This window comes from Aphis gossypii, chromosome 1 (genome assembly GCF_020184175.1).
Source record: "Aphis gossypii isolate Hap1 chromosome 1, ASM2018417v2, whole genome shotgun sequence".
Lineage (NCBI taxonomy): Eukaryota > Metazoa > Arthropoda > Insecta > Hemiptera > Aphididae > Aphis > Aphis gossypii.
The window spans coordinates 3,106,913-3,118,783 of NC_065530.1; the positions used below are offsets into that span (position 1 = coordinate 3,106,913).

At 26.1% G+C, this 11,871-nt stretch overlaps 3 protein-coding genes across 5 annotated transcripts; all 3 read left to right on the top strand.

Moving 5' to 3' along the window:
• Positions 1–220: 220 nt before the first annotated feature.
• Positions 221–1,720, top strand: LOC114123206 (39S ribosomal protein L9, mitochondrial). 2 transcript variants are annotated; one of them, XM_027986103.2, is made up of 6 exons: positions 221–379; positions 463–539; positions 694–856; positions 951–1,120; positions 1,198–1,401; positions 1,481–1,720. In XM_027986103.2, the coding sequence occupies exons 2-6, from the start codon at positions 471–473 to the stop codon at positions 1,646–1,648; spliced, it is 774 nt and encodes a 257-aa protein (XP_027841904.1). In that variant the 5' UTR covers positions 221–379; positions 463–470; the 3' UTR covers positions 1,649–1,720. The 2 variants fall into 2 exon arrangements, with proteins under 2 accessions (XP_027841904.1, XP_027841905.1); XM_027986104.2 differs by having other exon boundaries at positions 239–384.
• Positions 1,721–3,384: 1,664 nt separating this feature from the next.
• LOC114123205 (uncharacterized) lies at positions 3,385–5,382 on the top strand. Of its 2 annotated transcripts, none has more exons than XM_027986101.2 (4): positions 3,385–3,545; positions 4,636–4,946; positions 5,020–5,125; positions 5,196–5,382. In XM_027986101.2, the coding sequence occupies exons 1-4, from the start codon at positions 3,509–3,511 to the stop codon at positions 5,315–5,317; spliced, it is 576 nt and encodes a 191-aa protein (XP_027841902.2). In that variant the 5' UTR covers positions 3,385–3,508; the 3' UTR covers positions 5,318–5,382. The 2 variants fall into 2 exon arrangements, with proteins under 2 accessions (XP_027841902.2, XP_027841903.2); XM_027986102.2 differs by lacking the exon at positions 3,385–3,545 and adding an exon at positions 3,613–4,009.
• A 1,984-nt stretch (positions 5,383–7,366) lies between these two features.
• On the top strand, positions 7,367–10,043 carry LOC114123230 (ankyrin repeat domain-containing protein 54). The gene is made up of 5 exons (XM_027986131.2): positions 7,367–7,866; positions 7,951–8,095; positions 8,154–8,304; positions 8,384–8,499; positions 8,859–10,043. The coding sequence occupies exons 1-5, from the start codon at positions 7,543–7,545 to the stop codon at positions 9,149–9,151; spliced, it is 1,029 nt and encodes a 342-aa protein (XP_027841932.2). The 5' UTR covers positions 7,367–7,542; the 3' UTR covers positions 9,152–10,043.
• Positions 10,044–11,871: the final 1,828 nt, after the last annotated feature.

Here is an 11,871-nt window from a genome sequence, read left to right on the forward strand (position 1 = left end):
CTTCACTTTTGACAATATTTGTTGGTTTTGTTTTCATTTATTTTTATTTTTTATGGTTACTATACACTAGTGTACTAGTGTACTACTAAATACTAGTACTTTTTCGATTTTGGATACTATAAAAGAGTCAAGAGTTTAACTATAATTCGATTATAAAAAAAGAGCGCCAATCATTTATCGAGTTCTTATCATTTTCATATGCGCTTATCACTGGTAGTTGTATTTTGTTGATAAATGATAAGAATTTGCCGTGCAGCATTGCAGACAAATTGTGGAAATTAATTAAGGAGCTCTATAATTCATTGAACTCCAAATTTCAATAATCCAATTGAATATCCCGGTTCCCGATCGGGTCGATCACGGAATTGTTTAGAATTAAGTAATGTATAAATCACCTGATTTGTGTCTTATTTTCTTTATTTAAGAATTTAAAATTATTTGGATTTTTGTTATACAATATAGAAGACATCATGGATGGATTACTCAAAAATTTTTCCAAATTGCTTTTGGTGCAGAGCCCAATTCAACAGTTCAACAGGGTAAGTTTTTTAGATTTTTTTCATTCAATACATTTATTATTTTAATTAACATTTACTGCATTATTATGATAACAACATTTATCAAGTTTGCCATTCTATTAGTATAATATGACGTTTATGCATAATAATTATTAATTATTAATTTTTTTACTAGACTTTAATTATACTTAAACGGCGCCATCCAGTTCCATTACAAAAAAAGAATTCTAAACATAAACCTGTTTTGAAAGGAAGACATTTTATCTATGATGTTGAGGAAAGTCCGGAAAGAATGAAACAAGAAAAGATGAATGTAATATTAACTCAATATGTTGAAGGTATGCACAATTATGTTTTCTAGAAACTATGTATTAAAAGTTATATTAATATTGTGATACTATATGGTTTGTTAAATGTTTCTTATCGATTTAGGATTAGGTCATCAAGGTGAACTGGTATCTGTTCGACCAACATATGCATATGATCAATTGCTTCTGCCAAAATTAGCTATTTATGCTTCTCCTGATAATTTGGAACGTATGAAAAACAATTTATATCAAACCAAAGACGAAGAGAAACCTAGTTCTATTCATGCTCTTCAAGTATTAAACATTTTATCCTATTTTATTAATCTAAATAAAAACTTTAAAAAAAAAAATGCAATTTATATTTTTTTTAGACAATAAAGTATTTAAAAAAAATGGTTGTTAGCGTAAGCATGAATAAAGATGAGCCTTGGACAATTGAACCTTGGCACATAAGAGTATCATTACGCAAAATGAATGTACACGTTTTAAGTGACGATTCAATAGAACTGCCGGAACAGCCAATTAGCGGACCTGATCTTACTTTAGAAGGAAAATCCTTTGTTGTGTATATTACAGTGAGTTATGCTTAGTTTTCTATTACTTAAACTATTATCTATAATTAAAAATATATGTTTCATCGTTTTTTCTTAATAGATAAATAAGAAAGAAAGAGTACCTGTGGAATGTAATCTTCATCATTGGAGTACGAAACTTGCTGATCGATTACCTCGAACAAAATTCTTTACTAGAACTCCAGTACCCATTCTTCCTGAGCAGGCTGAACTTTTAATGTCAATGAGAGAAAATTCAAATAGAAATTAAATCTGTTTAGTTTCTTTTTCTAGTAGTATCTAATTTGTTTAATTTTAAATAAATAATTTTTAAAATTATTTAGTACTAGTTTTGATTTTTATTAATTCAAAAAGTCGTACTTCATATCATTTTTTTTTACCATAACAACGTTATTTGCCTTTAAAAATTTTAAATAATACAATATTTTTTTTCATATTATTTAAATAAATAAACAATTACTTTAAATAATAATATAATTTGCTCAGCAATTTTCTAGATGTCAAACTCTTAATTGCTTTGAGTTAACATTTTCTTTTAGAATAAATCTTTTGCTCTATTCAATAACTGTATTAATTATAATTGTACACTGTATAATAATTTAATAAGTACCTAGGCCTAATAAATAATGATCATGGAAGATTTAAGTAAAAACCACTCCATACAATTTATAACTATTGCTATTAACAAAAAATTTGAGCTATTGACAATCCTTTTTTTTTACTGGCTATTAAAACAAAACTATTTTATTTTCCTTTTAAGTTTTCTACTATGTAATATTCATTATATTGTGGTCAGTAATCTGTTAAATTCATACCCAATTCATCTACATAAGACCATAAGAGTAGTCTTAGAGTCTTTTGTAAATTTTACTATAATAAAATCTTTAAAATACTGAAACTAAATTTAGATGAATTGTATTTATAACACATATTCTTTATACTTATTTGTATTGTAAAGTTTTAAATAACACGCAGACCATATTTTTGATACAATATCCTTAAATAATGAGTACTTACAGTGGCGTAGCCAGAGGAGGGGCTGAGAGGGCTGCAGCCCTCCCTGAAATTCTAAGAAAATAGAAAAATTATCTTAATGGTCTATGAAAAACGCTACAAAAGTCTTAAATTGTCTTTTACTGATTTTAAATTGTCATAGCTTTTTTTATTTGTTATATATTAATAATTCTTCGGCGTCTGCATTTTACACTTATGGAAGAACCTAGGTAACCAGCACTGTGAAAAAATTGATAGCCTCCCTCGAAAAAAATTTGTGGCTATGCCACTGAGTACTTATCATATACTTTACAATTAAATGGATGTTTTAAATAACTTTTATTCAAGATATTAATGTGTATGAATATGTAAAACTACAAATATAATAATAAATGCACAATTTAAAATAATATCTTCAAATATTTATTAAACATTTTTGATGGATTATACAAATTTTTTTTTTATTTCCATAATGAACAAAGGAACCTAATATTAATTTTTTAGGTTTTTAGCCTAATTAACATTTTTTTGAATGTAATTGTTAAGCTATAATTATTTATAAAAGTCGAATAAAAAATGTTTTTTCTTTTGAAATTTTTAGAAAAAATTGAAGTATGTCTAACTTTTTGTCAACAAAGGTTACCAACTTTGTTTGGTAAACAATTTTGTTAATAGTTGTATTAAAATTTTAATAAATATTTTTATTTGTTTTTTACAATAATTCTAAAAATTATTGATAATTTTAAATTTTTACCTCCCATAATGTAAATGTACCAATTAGATTCAATTTGCAACCAAAAACATGCAACAAAGGTTTTATAACTATGTGTACATAGTTATATAGATGTGCATGTATTTACAATTAGAGTATAATTCTGTTTGTAATTGTTAATTAATTACCTATTTATATTATTTAACTAACCTATAAATAATTATTTGTTAAAAAGTACACATGTACATATGCATAAATGCGTAATTATGAAAACCTACATAATTTATATCAGATAGCATTTAAAAGTATTGCATAATATTAATAATACAGTAAATTTTAATAAATAAATTTAAAAAACATCATAAAACCTTATTTTAAACAGATTAATGTCACTAGTCACTACGAATGCGATTGCAGCGCAGCCAGTGGCTACTTTATTCAGGTACTTTTTCTAAACTTGTTTTGGCCAGCAATTATTATTGTAGTCTGTTAAGCGGCCGGCCGGCCGAGTTTGATCTTCCAATTCCTTATCTCAGATCTCTTGTTTCTGCTCTTATACTCTATAGTTCTTCTCTAGATTTCCCAAATACTATAGATCACTAAACTGTGTTTAGTGACTATAGATTAGCACTTATCTATAGTATTTGGTTTTCCGTTGTCTATGCCGGTTGTGGTTCATATTTTGTTGCACACTCTGACTCTTGAATCAAAAAATTCGTAAATATAAGCACGATTTTTGAATATTGTATTAATATATTTATTAATTACTTAATATTTAATTGGCAATTACTTATTACAATTTTTAGTATCGTTATTTTTCATTTAAACTTAATTGTTTGATGTAATTAGTACCTATATTTTATACAAATTATATTATTTATTGCACAATGAGCGAAGGACACAAGCGTAAGTTTTCTGTTTTACTTGTAAAATAATCAATGATAGTATAGTATTTACTAGGTACCACGTATCATTTATAATGAAATATATTTCTAGTAAATTGTAAATCATATTTCCAAAAAATATTTTAGATTATGATATTTTGAGATAAAATTGAATTAAGTGTTAGGTAGGTATGTTTTAAATTGAATATTCATTACATTTTTCAGCCAGGTATAAAATAAAGCATTTTCATATAAACTAGTGAGTAATGGGAAATTAAACAAATAATAAAATTAAAATATTGTATATATATATTGATAAATGAGCATTTTGCATTCTGTATTCAAGAATACACAAGCGAAGATAAATAAAAATATTTATTCAATTATAACTAATATTCTTCTTTACTTTGATAAATATATAGTATAAATAAAATACCTATTTTAAAAGTTATAAAATTTAAATATGGAAATATGTGACAAAATTAATTTTCTTAATCGTACTCAACTGTGTCTTATGCATCTAAAATATAATATTTATTATTTTATAGTACCTACCTACACAGTTTTATTTATTAGTTAAATTAATTTTTATTAGCTTTAAAAAAACTTATAATTACACTTTATTGTTATTACTTTAAATTTGTTTAGCTTACACACCTGGATGGAATGACCCACCTTCATATTCATTTGAAGATACAGTGAGTGCTCAACATGAAAATCGACCTAAAATTTTTGATAGAATACCTGCACGAGTTTTGCCAAAAGCTCCAAGCGAGCAGTTTAATTTAGAAAATAAACAAATACCCTTAGACAATGAGATAGTTTCTAATGAACATTGCAATGATACTACGACAACCCCTGTAGTTTCATCATCAATATGTGACATTCCTGTGGAAGATCGCTTATCATTTGTGATGTCATCTCTAAATGATTCAATTGAAAAATCAACATTACCAAATGTAAGTGGATAAAATAATAATATTATATTATTTATCTCTCAATCTCTGATATAATCTAATTTGTATAATTTAGTCGAAGAAAGTGGATATAAGTAAACGATTGTCAAGATTGGAAATCAGTTGGAAAGATACTCAATTTACAGACATAATACAACAAAAAACTATTGCATTAGTAAAAGGTTAAAATATATTCTTGTAATCATATATAATTCATTAATAACAGTCTAAAATTTAATTTAATTTTTACAGCAATAAACATCAATGATTATGTTGAAGCAAATAGATTACAAATGGCATTAATGGTTGACCACACACGTCAATGCAATACTTGGATACCAGCTATTCGACAACTAATTAATCAGCACACATAAATTTATACTCAATAAATGTATATTTTTAATTTCTATGTGTTAAATAAATTAAGATCATTTTAAAATTGAGTATAAAATAATTTAGTTCATGTTATGCACTATGTATAATTTATCATAATTTACGATCCTATAATTCTACCTTTTGTTTACAATTTATTATGATTTATAATAATAAAAGCTCACAAACAAATAAAAACTATCATAAGCTCAATATCACATATGTCTAGGTAAAAAAAATACTGCTATAATATACCATATACTGATATACATTATACATTAACATTACATATATAATATTCATTAATTTATAATTTCAAAATGTTGGTGCTAATAGTTTAATGGTTAAGTACTACTTAGTACCTATATTACTGTGTATGCAATTTAAAAAAGTTATTATTAACTTATTGATATAGGTTGTTTTAATTTTACAAGATGTGCCATACTGCCCATACTAGATGTACATTAGGTTTATTGTACTATATAGTGTTATTGTATTATTTAGTATTTATAAAGATACACCGTTAATAATTAATATAGAAAACACTGTATTTACTAAATTAAAAGAAAATCCACATCTTAAAATTAGCAAACACTTTGACGTACATAAGTTACTGAATACATCAACTTATTCTGCAAATTAATTGATTAATTTTTCAAAAATATTATTAGGTATTTTGTATTGTATTATATTCTTCAATCAAGCCCCCTTATGTATCCCTCCATTTATTGTGTTTATTGTAACAAAAAATACTTTTTACAAATAGTATAAATTAAAAAAAAAAAATAGACATTGTATTTATAATAATATACACATAAAGATCATTTAATTTTCTTTATTAATTACTAATTATTGCACTTAAAACTTAAACAAAACAATAAACTTTGTAAAAAAAATAACACCATAATACCTATTTAGTATTTAGTAAATGTAGTTTCCATTTTATGTGCATAGGTTGAAATCCCCCTATTAGGATATTGTATAGAGTAAAGAATATTGATTATTATAATAAAAATTTAGAACGATACAAAGTATAAGTTAAATTTCAGCCTTCAGTCTCTTAACTCGATTTTAACGGATCAATTATTTCAACATCTACAGGAACTATGTAAAATACATATTCATTTGCACATTTTGGTTAGAATTAAACTGATTTTATGAAAATTAATCGGTAGATCTTACATCTGTTGATTTACAGTGTTTGAATTGTTTGATATTCTATTTTCAGACGTGATAGTGACTGCAATAGTTAAGACTTAAGGATCAGCAATTTGGTTACAGAGGAAATGGCATAATTAATTATTAACATATAGCTATTTACAAACCCGTAAACGCAAATAGCAATGTCAATTGTAAGTCTAGTCTTAATTTATTAATTTAAAGAAATTAAAAAAATTAAGAGCACAATATTGAATGTACTATAAAGTATAAGAGGACGCTTCATCCACAGGCCGCATGTGTTTTCTCCGTCTTACAAATGTACAAAACAGTATTTTGAATTTTCACTCTTAAAAGAAGAGATTTATAACAGCATTTTTATTTTTTCGATATCAGAGCTATAAAAAAGTTATACAAGTTTGAAAACGCAATAATAATGGATTTTGAAACGATAAGAACTTTTTTCGTATTAGGTAGTGATATAAAAAAATTGCAGACAATGTTTTTTGTTTTCCTTTGTACATTGGGTTGTTTAACTTGGATTAGTGATTGCAAGTTTACAACCTTAGAGGTTCTTACCCGCTTAAAACGGTTTTCACTACATATGTTGTACGTTTGTAGACAACACATACGGATGACTTCGTAAGAGTTGCTTATAATTAATATTCAATATTGAAGATCAACCGGAGTTTATAGACTTATAGCACAGAATAGAATAATATAAAAATAATAATGCTTATAGTGAATAGGTATTGGGTAATTAAGATTTGAAAGATGAAGACTATTCTGATTTCTGACTATTAAGAGATTATACAATCAGCTGTTTGGATTGTGAGGTCACGTATTTACAAAAACGGAACGTCAACGGACTAAGACTGATAACGAGATAAAAACAATAATAACTATAATAGTAAATACTGAATAGTAATGTCAGTCGGACTCAGTGCTGTACACATTTTATTTTAATGTTCACTTGTCGCATTTTGCTTTTGTGTGAGACACTGAATTATTTTATTACAGTGTGAATTTATTAAATCCATGTCTAAGAATATGTCTCCAGCTGTCCGCTATGCAAGCTGGGACGAGTAATTGGGACCGTGAATTCGAAGACATGACGTCTAACGATTCAGGCGTGGAAAGCAGCACGGACAACGACGATTGTGCGCAGCCGAGATTCAACAAGAGGCTTGTATCGTCTGCTGAGATGTCCTTAGTGCCAGTGCGAAGGATGAAGAACCATGATTTTCCGTTGTCGCTGTGCTTGAACTCCATATCCGAACCCCCGATCGTGTTCGCGCGACCTATAATCAACGAGATTCCTGGTCGTAAGTTCAAGTGCCTATTTGAGTTGGCAAATCCCGCGTTTCCGAGCACGTTGGATAGATTTCAATCCGTGAGTATCGCCTACCCCTTCCCGTGTCTCTCATAGTATATGTGTTGATATTGGTGATAAGTAATTGTTGGATTTTTCATCTAGTGTCTAACTCCCATACAAGAGTACACTGAAATGTTGTTGAAAATGGAGAAAAAAGGCAATTCAGCTCAGACCAAAAGCAATATCGGCCCCAGCCGTTCCCATTTGTGTCGTACTTACTTGAGGTCAAATTCTTTTCAGTCTAGAGGTATTTTATTCAATGGTTATTATTAGTACAGCTTATTTATGTAATTCAATAATTACAGATAGTCACAAACTATGTCGAGCGGCAAACATGAATAACACTGAAGTACTGGAGCAATTTCTCAAGAACGGTGTTGATCCAAATTGTTGGGATAGTAGAAAACGAACGCCCTTACATTTGGCAGCAAGCAAAGGTTATGCAGAAGCTGTGGGGTAAACTTATGACTTGCATTAATATTAGATTATGAAAAAAGTGTTTGTTTAAAATTCATACTGAATATTTGTTATTTAGTTTATTATTGAAATATGGTGCCAATCCAAATATAAAAGATGCTTTGGGAAACACTCCATTACATTTAGCTGCTTGTACACATCACATGGATGTAGTAACATTACTCTTAAAAGGAGGTTAGTAAATAGGTATTTGGTCAATTACCACTTGAATAGAATATTTAACCTAACCTAACCATTAGGTGGTAGGATATTTTTTTGAATTACGTGATCACGGATGCGTAGTTGTAGGAAACCAGAGCTTTAATTTTAATACCTATAACTTAAAAGTTTACTACGAAATTCCCCATTAGTTAATCTCACTGAAATAAAAAAAAATTAAAATAATATGCTCATATTATGGGTTGAAATTGTCCACTATCCCTTAAATTTGATGGTTCGTGATCAATCAAGTGGTAATTGAATAATGTATAAGCAAATGTAAATTTCAAAATCCAAGAATTTTAATATTTCAATTTTATTTTATGTGTGGTTAGGAACAGATGTAAGTAGCTGTGATGCCCAAGGCCGAAGTCCTTTACATTTGGCCCAGTCAAAATTACGCCTGTTGACTCATTGCAAAAGTGATGTCTGCACATCGGTTAAACAGACAGTATTACAGGTAATTGAAATGCTACTGGCATATTTTGATAAAAAAAACAGCTCAGATGAAGCAGAACTATTGAACGCCTTCCAAACTAGATTACAAATATCAGATACAGGTGAAAGGGTTAGCACTGAAATTCAAGATCTTTTAAACAATTTATCTACATTAAAATTAAACAAATAAGCCTGAAATCATTGAAAACATTTTTTTTTTTAGTTTTATAAAACTATATATTTATATTATTGGTCAATACTATGTTATGAAATTATTATAATATTTTTTTTTTTTAAATTAATTTGACCAATTAGTTAATATTATAATTTGAACTTTTATTTTATAATTGAGTTATACATTGATTATAGATATTAATAATTGTAACCAATGGATATTCATTTTTGGGAGAATAATTTTTGAAACGATGAAATAAAAATTCACTGAAAGCTTGTAAAACATAGTTGTTTGATAAATTAATTTTATATGTTATTTATAATTAATAGTAAAGTAGAATATTTAATTTATATTTTTTTTTGTTCTATTTCAAGACTAAATAAGTAATTACACTTTAAAATGATCATTATAATTGTTTTTTTAAAACAACGAATACGATAAAGTATATTAGTTTATATAGTTATATGATACATTAGTTTTAGTCATAAAAGGGACTTAACTCTGCTATATAGTCTCTTTAAACGTACAACATAAAAAATAGTCTTCAGCTAAGTTTGAAACCAATTTTGTTAGTTATCTTAATAATAGAGTGAATAAGTAGTAAAATATTAAAGTATAAAAATTCACATAATTAATAACTAAATGTAATTTAAATTCAAAACCAACTTACTAACACAATGCATATTAAATTATACAGTTGGGCTCATTGATGACAATTTTATTATGTTGTACAATTGTAAGACTTAGACAACACACAGGTGTGGCTCCCTGTTAAGAAATCTACAGACTTGATATTATATGTTTGAATTACTTCATAAACATATTTGTGTTTTTGAAAATATGTTTAGATAATAGATTTTTTTTATATAGTCTTAAGTATGCATTAAAAGTAATTTTTATGAGTTAATTCTCAGATTGTGTTGTATTTAAATTTGCGACGAGTTTTTGTCTGTGACAGTTTTATTCACTTCCAACGGCATGCTGGTTCCTTTTTAACCTAAGTTCATTATAAGGATTTAAATACTATATAGGGTAATTTACTAAGCATGCTCAATATAATAACCTTTAATAATGCATTTATTATTATTATAACTTATAAGTATAATGGCTTGGAATTTTTAAGTATGCTTGAGGATTATATTTTCAAATATTTATAATTTTTATACATTTTTAAGAGCATGATAATAATTATTAAAAAATTGTATAAATTCAAACAAGTACTTATAGAATTATTTAATTTTAAGTGACTAAGGAAAACAGTCTTTAATAATAATTTTACATAATATATAAAATAGTAAAATAAATATAATTTTTAATTTAATACTTATTATACTATTCTGAAAATGTTGATGCATTATACATTTTTAAATAATAATTATAATTTTGCTATTGTAATATATACATGATATGCCTAACTTTTTAACCTTTTATCATTAGAACATGAAGTTTAATAATTTGGGTACTGTTTGTTCAAATTTAAATTAATTTTCATAAAAAAAAAAAATCATAATTTTAACAATAATTTACTATAATAATAATAAAAAAAAACTCACTACGGGAAACGTAATTAAATGGTTTAAAAATTCCTAAGTATTTGAAAATATAGACCTTAAGTTGTAAGCATACTCAAAACTTTTAAAAATCAGAACCAAGCTGGATGAATCACACTTTTTATACATTAACAACATACTACTCAACTTCTTGATCATATTACGTTGAATTGAATAGAGATGTTTTGACTAAATAAAAAGTAAAGTTACTATTTTGAACTTTTTTTTAACAGAAATTTACTTATGAATATTTATGATGACATTTAAATTGGCTATTGTTTTTTAAATTAAAATTTAAAAGCTATCCTAGCATAGTATCAATAAACAAATCAAGTTTTACTTAGCATGCATGTACTTAGAGGGTTAAACATTTGTACTATTTGTAGTGTTCTTAATTCTTCATATACAAAAATATTTATTTTTTCAAAAAGTTTTTAGTTCAATTAATCTTATTTGGCTGAGAAATTGAGTATATTTAGGAAAAAAATCAGTTCACATAGTATATACCTATTTTTTTACATTTCATACTAACACTTTAACCTTTGTTCACATTTTTCTATTCATCATGTCTAAATGAAAAAATTCTAGTTTTTCAACAATATATTTGTTAAACTAGATAATATAAATTTAAAAAAATCAATTATTCTGATTTCATTTTTTATGAGAATATTTTATTCAAAACAATCCTATAATATCTTTTTTAGAATTATTCATTATAATGCACTTAATGGATTTAAAAATAAAATAAAAGTTTACGTGCACTGTAGTTTATATTTGTTTTATACAAAATAAGTTATTTAAATACAATTAATATTAAAGTAGATGTAACCTTTATCATACAATTATTTTGTACCTGGCATCCAGAGGCCTTAAATATTTTATAGATTAAAACTCACTAAATCAAATATTTGCAAGCCATGTATATGGTTATGCGAATATATTTGGTGTGGTAGAATTTTAAATTATGTAGTTATACGTCTTGTGATGAATAAACTGATTATACTTATATAGTATTTTAATTATACACAGCAGGTCAAATATTTTTACTAGATATTTTTTAAGCTTTTATCAAATAAATATATACAGAGTGATTCTTTTATCGTAACACCAGGCAATATCTTAGGAAATATAAGGAATTTAGTTTTTTTTTTCCTAATAATTATTGATAAATATTTTTAACTATAG

Excerpts from the sequence above, each read along its gene's own strand:
- LOC114123206 (XM_027986103.2), top strand. The coding sequence starts at position 471 with ATGGATGGATTACTCAAAAATTTTTCCAAATTGCTTTTGGTGCAGAGC. Across the intron at positions 540-693 it reads CAATTCAACAGTTCAACAGG|ACTTTAATTATACTTAAACG; the intron begins GTAAGTTTTTTA and ends TTTTTTTACTAG. Across the intron at positions 1,402-1,480 it reads CCTTTGTTGTGTATATTACA|ATAAATAAGAAAGAAAGAGT; the intron begins GTGAGTTATGCT and ends TTTTCTTAATAG.
- LOC114123205 (XM_027986101.2), top strand. The coding sequence starts at position 3,509 with ATGCGATTGCAGCGCAGCCAGTGGCTACTTTATTCAG. Across the intron at positions 4,947-5,019 it reads AAAAATCAACATTACCAAAT|TCGAAGAAAGTGGATATAAG; the intron begins GTAAGTGGATAA and ends TGTATAATTTAG. Across the intron at positions 5,126-5,195 it reads AACTATTGCATTAGTAAAAG|CAATAAACATCAATGATTAT; the intron begins GTTAAAATATAT and ends TAATTTTTACAG.
- LOC114123230 (XM_027986131.2), top strand. The coding sequence starts at position 7,543 with ATGCAAGCTGGGACGAGTAATTGGGACCGTGAATTCGAAGACATGACG. Across the intron at positions 8,305-8,383 it reads GGTTATGCAGAAGCTGTGGG|TTTATTATTGAAATATGGTG; the intron begins GTAAACTTATGA and ends TTTGTTATTTAG. Across the intron at positions 8,500-8,858 it reads AACATTACTCTTAAAAGGAG|GAACAGATGTAAGTAGCTGT; the intron begins GTTAGTAAATAG and ends ATGTGTGGTTAG.